Source organism: Oryza sativa, chromosome 6 (genome assembly GCF_034140825.1).
Source record: "Oryza sativa Japonica Group chromosome 6, ASM3414082v1".
Lineage (NCBI taxonomy): Eukaryota > Viridiplantae > Streptophyta > Magnoliopsida > Poales > Poaceae > Oryza > Oryza sativa.
In genome coordinates this window covers 1,217,223-1,226,246 of record NC_089040.1, presented here as the reverse complement: position 1 = coordinate 1,226,246, position 9,024 = coordinate 1,217,223, and the positions used below count along the sequence as shown (strand labels likewise).

The 9,024-nt window shown below is 43.9% G+C and overlaps 1 protein-coding gene and 1 pseudogene across 1 annotated transcript; both read left to right on the top strand.

Moving 5' to 3' along the window:
• Positions 1 to 3,353: 3,353 nt before the first annotated feature.
• Positions 3,354 to 6,367, top strand: LOC4339944 (aspartyl protease family protein At5g10770). The gene is made up of 3 exons (XM_015786655.3): positions 3,354 to 3,600; positions 4,579 to 4,868; positions 4,975 to 6,367. The coding sequence occupies exons 1-3, from the start codon at positions 3,447 to 3,449 to the stop codon at positions 6,016 to 6,018; spliced, it is 1,488 nt and encodes a 495-aa protein (XP_015642141.1). The 5' UTR covers positions 3,354 to 3,446; the 3' UTR covers positions 6,019 to 6,367.
• On the top strand, positions 6,341 to 7,649 carry LOC107281233 (aspartyl protease family protein At5g10770-like; annotated as a pseudogene).
• The last annotated feature ends 1,375 nt before the right edge of the window (positions 7,650 to 9,024 follow it).

The window sequence follows — 9,024 nt, the reverse complement described above, 5'->3', positions numbered from 1 at the left end:
GTCTTCAGACTCGTTGAGGTATTTTCCATAATATCTATAGATTTCCTTAACAAATACGGGAACAATACCCGTCCATCATGGTATACCGTATCCGTATATTCTATGAGTCGTAGGATAGGAGGTATGCCTTATCCGTAACCCTGACAGAGATCACTTGGAATAGGACTCGGCTGTGTTCGGTAGGTCGAACGGGATCGAGTCGGAAGAGCTCCCCGACTGGTTCGAATCCAAGTCGGAGAGAGAAAGCTTGCCGAAGTCATCGGTGACGAGCTCAAGGCTACCAAAGACGTATGTCTGCCCGGGTGGGAAGACGAAGTCATCGACGCTTGATGGAGATCCCATTCCACTAGTCGGTGAAGAAATCGACACTGCCCTACCTGGCGCGCCAACTGTCGAAACTAGTTTTCGGCAATATGAATTGGGGGTTGCGTATGAGCTCGAAAAGTGCGATTGGGACAGACACAAAGCTTTAGACAGGTTCAGGCCCTCTCTCTTGAGAGGTAATACCCTACGTCCTGTTTCGGGGATTGTGTCCGCCGGGTGTATTGATTGTGGAAAAAGTCTTATGCCCCTTGGGGGCGTCCTGCCCTCCTTATATAGTCGGAGGAGCTAGGATTACAATGAAAATACCTCACCTCATACGGTTCGGTATTGTATTGCCTATGTTACAATAGTATAGGACTCGGACTCCTAAGTTATTACCTTAATACATAAGGAATCACGTAACTTGGGCCTTTATCCGTATAATATCTATACATGAACTACCCCTACTTGTAATCAGACAATCCATGCCATGTAGGTATGTGGTATCCATAATCTCCTGTTTCCATTTTCAGAGGGCCTCTGAAAATCAAATATTTTAGGTGTTTTCTTAAGAAAACCACTCTTTAGAATCACCCAAATTTATAGGCGGTGTTTGACAGCAGTCTTAGCCATCTTCATAGGCGGTTAAAAATTTAAACCGCCTATAAAATGAAAGGACTGCACAAATTATTTTTTAATGTTTTGCACGGTATTTTCTTCGTGTGATTGTGCACTAATTTCATGCTGCCTTAGTTGGTTATTTTGGTTTCGTCGAGATGAACAAATATATCTGAAACTCTGAATTGGTCTGTCCGGACCTAGAAAAGTGAGATGGTACAATCATTGTTTAACGATGCAAAACTTATTTCAAAAAATAAAAAGATCCGATGGTGCCGATCGATCCAAAGCTGATTATCTAAAAGAAAAACAGATCCAAAGTAGATGTAAGCTTTGGAGGTGTATTAAAGTAGACTAACTAAAGTTTTGTGAGATGCTTTGGAAAAGATAGTAAAGGAAGCAGTGGTCCTAAGCGAAAAGTTGATAAAGGTCTATTTATATATTCCTTTAAATCTTTTCTTTTGAGCTTGCCAGGTGTTCTTTTTTTTCTGCTACATCACATTTGCATTTACCAATGTTAACACATCATACATCAATAGTGAGTAATGAAGTGATGAAGGGGCCTCACGAAGATTCATGCTTTTGTATTTAATTACTATCTGCTTATTTTTCCATATATGATTGTACTTCTGTGTTAGTTTGGGATTTGTTAAATGTGTCTATCAGATACAATAAGTTACTCTCTCTCAATCCTAAAATATATATACCTTTAGACTTTTTAAATTAAAAGAATATGGTGAAATTAAATGATTGTCATGATTAAAAGTTTTAGGTGGTGTCTAATTTAGTAACTAGGTTTATATATTTTGAAATAGATAGTCCAATGACATTCATCAAAAAGCTATTCCATACAGACACACGACTTCGTTAAATATGACGCATTGTGTCACATGTACTTCATGTGGGAAGAAAATTTGGTAAGACGGAGGTCCTACGCTAATAGGAAAGACTTCATTTCCAAGCGTGACACGTGTGAGCACCAATCCTAAAGCAATTTCATCCTCTTCTTCAACCTCACGCCTCACGACATGTGTGGGCACCAATCTTGCAGTCCTTGTCTGCCCCCATGTTCCTAGCGAGCTTGCACAGAGGAGCACGCACATGGGAGCTTGCCCTTCCTTGGTCTGCGAGCGGCTCACAGCAGGCCATTGGGGGAGCAGTGGCGAACCTCCAGCAGTCCAGATGAAGTAATTTGTAGCAAGCTTGAGTAGTTGAGTAAATTGATGGGCAATTGAGTCTGACCGTAGGGTGAGGAGATTGCTGACCTCTCGCAGGCCACCGCTTCGCCTCCACCAGTGTGGCGTTGCTGCTACGCTGAACAAGAAGGTGTGTGAGCTCGTTGAGACGCTGAATGGGAGTGAGGAATCGCCTCCCGCTGATCTCCTGTTCTCTATGAGCGAGAGCTTGCCGCCGGACTGAACTGGATGAAGGAATCACTGCTGTGCCATTTCATATGTGCCAACAGAGGAGAACTGAGAGATTGCTTTGAGATTGTCACGTTTTGAAACAAAGTCTTTATGATAAGCATAAGACTTTAGTCCTACCAAATTTTCTTCCATTCATGTGGGCTTGGTGGGCCACCGTTGAAAACAGACAAGAATCAAAATCATGATTGGCGCTAATTACCGATTCTGCGTGATTTTAATAACCCTCCATGCAACTTTTTTTTCCTCAAATGGTTGTTACCATTTTTTGCTAAATAAATTGAAATCTATATGAAAATTTGAAACTTATTCGAATCAAATTTGATATTTTCAAGCGGACTTAAATTCTGTAACTTTCAACTTAATTTTTGAAACTTTCAAGTCAAATATCAAAACCTTCATCTCAAATTTCAAAAACTGTTAACATGAAATTCGAAAATCTCAACTCAAATTTAAAACTTTATACTCAAAATTTAAAACTTTCAACTCAAAATTTAGAAAAACAGTCCCCATATTTTGAAACTTTGAACTCTAATTTAAAACTTTGAATGCAAAACTTAAAACTTTAAATCTTAAATTTGAAACTTTCATCTTATATTTTAAAACTTTCAAGCATTAAGCGCGTGAATAGCGCTAAACATATTAACCTGCACCTAACAGATATGCATGCATTAGGAATTAACCCGTCATTTATACTACTACATGGTACTCCTTCCATATTTTAATACATGACGCCGTTGATTTTTTAATCAACGTTTGACCATTCGTCTTATTCAATTTTTTTTTAAATATAAAAATATTTATATCATGCTTAAAGAACATTTGATGATAAATTAAGTCACAATAAATAAATAATAATAATATTTTTTAATAAAATGAATAGTCAAACGTTAGTAAAAAAATTAACGGTGTCAACATTAAAATACGGAGGCAGTACTACGTTTGGATGTAGCGAGTATCAATGTAAGGCACCGTCCCTGTGTCGGTGCGTATAGCCCTATAAAATATAGCCACATCCCTAGGGCAAGGCTCAAATCGTAGGGTAACCCACAGCTTAGCTAGCAAGCAGCAGCAAGCCAACATAGTAGCTAGCACGTACAAATGATCGCCATGACTCCTCTTGGACTACTGCTAGTGCTTCTCGTCCTCTGTAGCTCCATTCTTGTTGCCCATGGAGGAGACGCTGCAGCCGGCGCCTATATGGTCATAGCAACCAGCACCATGAAACCGAAAACTTTCTGCTCCGGCCACAAGGGTATTATTGAATTTCTAACTTTATATATATATATATATATATATATATATATATATATATATATATATATATATATATATGGTGGACCAGAATAAAATATACACTTTTGTATAAATATCATATGCTCCTAAAATATTGGTCAAAGTAATTCTCATCTCTAATTTTTCTCTACTATTATAAATATTGAAAATGTTTTCGCAGAATTTTGGTACGTCATCAGTGTTTGATAAGGTATTTGAGATCCAACGAGAAATTTAGACAGATGTTTTTATTATGTGAATTGTATTTTCTCAAAGGTAAATTACAAATTCATGTAAAATTAATCTCATTATAGCTCCTAAATAGTTGTTGTATCATTGAAAAACGTCTTTACCCGTTACAACGTACGGGTATTTTTTTTAAGTAAATATATAAAGCCAACATATTTTTTAATGGAATTAATAAACGTAGCTTTGCTGTCAACGTCATTTGATGTGTATGAACATGTATATACTATACCCAACGTACTGAGAGGTCGGAGTTATGTGACATACGGGTATGTTTGGATGGCATCTACACATTGCCACACTTCGATCTTTTTCCAAATCTTGTCACAAGAATGACTGACAATTTACAATTTAACATATAGCCACACTTGTGGTAGGTTTGGAAAAATGAAGTGTTTGATACGTACGCCAGATAAAAGTATGAAATGGCAGGTCATAGTTGTGACACTGAATCAAACATACTACATTGATACTTATCTAGAAAACTATATATGACGTACCTAACATTTGACATAATAAATAAATAATTAAAAATTGTGGCATCCAAACAATTGCGCATATATATATATATATATATATATATATATATATATATATATATATGCGCAAAATCTCCGCATAAATTATGGTCTTTTTTTATCACTTGGATCTCCATACGGTTTTATTAATTACAAGGGAACCTCTCATCACCGGCCGCATGCTTGTACCACAGTTGCTCCAGGGGACGTGCCGTCGCCGAACAGCACTTGGGCACCGTTGCATCACCTGTATGGGCCATGCTCGCCGGCGCCGTCGTCGGCCAACAGCACCGCCGCCGACGTCGCCGCTTCCATGGCCGACATGGTCGACGACGACCAACGCCGCGCGGACTACATCCAAAAGAGGCTCACCGGCGCCACCGACGACAAGCAGCCGATGGCCTTTTCGAGCAGAACCTCGCAATACGAGAAGAACGGCCAGTACGCCACTAATGGTGGCTTAGGCAGTGTGCCTCACCTCAAAGTAAGCAACGTCTCTCCTTAATTAGCTTGCTTGATCTGTCAATATAGTAGGAGTACTAAATTAAGTGTGTATATTATACTAATTGATTTGTTAATAAATAATGAAGAGTTTATCAACGACGGCGACGACGAATTCGGCGCCGGATGGCACGTCGGCGGTGACCCAGACGGTGATAATCGACTCCGGCAGCGACGTTTCATGGGTGCAATGCAAGCCATGCCCCTTGCCGATGTGCCACCGGCAACGGGACCCCCTGTTCGACCCGGCCATGTCGACCACGTACGCCGCCGTCCCCTGCACCTCCGCCGCCTGCGCGCAGCTCGGCCCCTACCGCCGCGGCTGCTCCGCCAACGCGCAGTGCCAGTTCGGCATCAACTACGGCGACGGGTCGACGGCGACCGGGACGTACAGCTTCGACGACCTCACGCTGGGCCCCTACGACGTCATCAGGGGCTTCCGCTTCGGCTGTGCGCATGCCGATAGGGGGAGTGCGTTCGACTACGACGTCGCCGGGTCACTGGCGCTCGGCGGCGGCTCGCAGTCGCTGGTGCAGCAGACGGCGACGCGGTACGGCAGGGTCTTCTCCTACTGCCTCCCGCCGACGGCGAGCTCCCTCGGCTTCCTCGTTCTCGGCGTGCCGCCGGAACGCGCCCAGCTCATCCCGAGCTTCGTCTCCACGCCACTGCTGAGCAGCAGCATGGCGCCCACGTTCTACAGGGTGCTCCTCCGCGCCATCATCGTGGCGGGGCGCCCACTCGCCGTGCCACCGGCCGTGTTTTCCGCCAGCTCGGTCATCGACTCCTCCACGATCATCTCGCGCCTGCCGCCGACGGCGTACCAGGCGCTGCGCGCGGCGTTCAGGAGCGCCATGACCATGTACCGGGCGGCGCCGCCGGTGTCCATCCTCGACACCTGCTACGACTTCACCGGCGTCCGCAGCATCACCCTGCCCAGCATCGCCCTCGTCTTCGACGGCGGCGCCACCGTCAACCTCGACGCCGCCGGGATCCTGTTAGGCAGCTGCCTCGCCTTCGCGCCCACAGCCAGCGACCGCATGCCCGGCTTCATCGGCAACGTGCAGCAGAAGACGCTGGAGGTGGTGTACGACGTTCCCGCCAAGGCCATGCGATTCAGGACCGCCGCCTGCTAAGTGCTAATTCAAATTTGCTTGCTTGCCAAACTAGCGTATTGTTAGCTTATTATTCGAATATAAGCTAGCTAGTTGATGAAATAATTAGTCAAAGTGATTGTTGTTTATGTTTTGATGCCATGTTTATCCTACATGGCGTACTAGTAGAGCATCTATCTCTATGGAAAGGGATTAAAGTAGCTAGCTTAATTGCAGCATTGTCTGCTAAAGTTTAGGCTAGCTACTAAAGCTCTTTTATTTATCTTGTCTGCAATAATTTGTTATCTTGATGTGATTTCGGTCGTGTGAGATTGTAATATCGAGTTATGCATCTCCATCTTGCATGTCAAGTGATGTACTACTTTTTCCATATCTAGCATTTTATGCATAATCTGTTGACTATTTGTGCGCACACAATTAACTAGAGATAGATTCTAATCTCCCGGGTGGACGTCCACCTAGGGCTGCTCCGCCAACGCGCAGTGCCAGTTCGGCATCAACTACGGCGATGGCTCGACGGCGACCGGGACGTACAGCTTCGATGACCTCACGCTGGGTCCCTACGACGTCGATCGTCAGGGTCTTCCTCTTCGGGTGCGCGCACGCCGACCGGGGAAGCACCTTCAACTTCGACGTCTCCGGCACCCTGGCGCTCGGCGGCGGTGCGCAGTCCTTCGTTTAGCAGACGGCGACACAGTACGGCAGGGTGTTCTCGTACTGCATCCCGCCGTCGCCGAGCTCCCTCGGGTTCATCACGCTCGGCGTGCCGCCGCAGCGCGCCGCGCTCGTCCCGACCTTCGTCTCCACGCCATTGCTGAGCAGCAGCAGCATGCCGCCGACGTTCTACAGGGTGCTCCTCCGCGCCATCATCGTGGCGGGGCGCCCGCTGCCCGTGCCACCCACCGTCTTCTCCACCAGCTCTGTGATCGCCTCCACCACCGTCATCTCGCGGCTGCCGCCGACGGCGTACCAGGCGCTGCGCGCGGCGTTCAGGAGGGCGATGACCATGTACCGGACGGCGCCGCCGGTGTCCATCCTCGACACGTGCTACGACTTCACCGGCGTCCGCAGCATCACCCTGCCCAGCATCGCCCTGGTATTCGACGGCGGGGCCACCGTCAACCTCGACGCGGCGGGGATCCTGCTCCAAGGCTGCCTCGCCTTCGCGCCCACCGCCACCGACCGCATGCCAGGGTTCATCGGCAACGTTCAGCAGCGCACGCTGGAGGTGGTGTACGACGTCCCCGGCAAGGCCATTCGATTCCGGAGCGCCGCCTGCTAATCGATCGATCTAGCTGCTTCTAATTTGCTTGCCTGCCAAACTAGCTATCTTGGTTTATTCGAATATAATTAAGCTACCTAGCTAGTTGATGAAATAATTAGTCAACTTATCAATCGCTGTTTAATTTGTTTTTCTTCTGATGCCATGTTTATCCTACAGTACTACTCCAGTAGAGAGAGCATCTATCTCTATGGAAAGGGATTAAAGTAGCTAGCTAGCTTGCAGCATTGTCTGCTAAAGTTTAGGGTAGCTAGCAAAGCTCTTTTGTTGTCTGCAATAATTAGTTATCTTGATGTGATTTGTGCTCGTACGTACGTGTGAGATTGTAATATCGAGTTATGTCCATCTTATCAAGTCATGTACTTTACTACTTTTCCCATATCTAGCCTTTTTACACTCATTTTTAGGTTTTAATGCATGATTTCATTAATTTAATTTTATCATACATTAAACCATTTTTGTTATTTAAAATTTTATGTAAAATATACAAGTCATGTTTATAGTATCTTTAATAATGAAATAAATCACAACAAAATGAATGATAATAACATAATTTATTAATGGTAAATTTTCCTACATAGCACCTAAAATTTATGTAATTTGTTTACAGACATCGTAAAAAATGTATCATGGCTAAACGATATTTTTAAAAAATGGTAATTTACCGAGGATATTTTCGACATAATTAGAGAGAGAAATTCTTAAAAAGACGAGAATAATCAAATATGTCTCCGAGGATATATCCTGGACTAAAAACTGAAGGGAGTATTTTTAGTGTCGGTTACACGGCCTAGGACCCTGAATTCAGACAGTGCTTTGCATTTATATATGACCAGCTTTGGTGCTCTACACCCTGCCCCTTTAAAATGCGTCCGAACAAAGTGTACGTCTATGGACCAACATACATAGTTACAAAAGAGGATCTCACTCCGTCTCTTTCTCCGAAAAGCGAAAGAACGTGCACATGGCTCAATGATAAGCCAATTAACTCGCCTTCATGCTTATGGCTAGTTTTGGAGAGCTGCACCTGACACTGTATCTCTATCGATCTCACCATTTTTATGCCTATGATTGATCAAGTTTTTTTAGATAATGGAATATAATATCCCGGCCTTTACTCAAAAGAGCTACAGCCAATTATTATATAGTAGTTTTCATGAACATAGTGTAAATCTAAATGAATAGAACGCACCGAAGAGAAAAACAAAGAAACCAGCCTAACGTAAGGAGATCACAATTATTGAAGTCTATTTGTAAATCTCCAACCATAATTGGCAAATAGTTGCATAACCGTGGTCTCCAACTTTCAGCACGCAACTTTCAGAAACTCTTCATCTTCATCACACCTTTGTAGTTGTGCCCAAAACCGGAGCCAATGAGTTGCCCTGAAAATGACCTGCATATAGGAAAATGATGGTGATTTGTCAAAAACCATATCGTTCCTACTCAGCCATATTGCCCAACAAATGGCAGAAGCTCCAACAAGTATCAGTTTACTCATTTTCTTATCAACTCCCAAAAGCCACACATTAAAAATATGAGATATACTAACTGGAAGATTAAAACCAAAAGAGAATAGAACTGCTCTCCATAAAAACTTCGCAAAATGACAATCCATAAAGAGATGTTGAATAGACTCTTTCTTCAAACAAAAAGAACACCTCAAGCTACCATTCCAGTTACGCCTTGCCAAATTATCCTTAGTTAACACAACCCCTTTAAGCAGGTACCACATGAAAATTTTA

Excerpts from the sequence above, each read along its gene's own strand:
- LOC4339944 (XM_015786655.3), top strand. The coding sequence starts at position 3,447 with ATGATCGCCATGACTCCTCTTGGACTACTGCTAGTGCTTCTCGTCCTC. Across the intron at positions 3,601-4,578 it reads TTTCTGCTCCGGCCACAAGG|TTGCTCCAGGGGACGTGCCG; the intron begins GTATTATTGAAT and ends CTTGTACCACAG. Across the intron at positions 4,869-4,974 it reads GCAGTGTGCCTCACCTCAAA|AGTTTATCAACGACGGCGAC; the intron begins GTAAGCAACGTC and ends TAAATAATGAAG.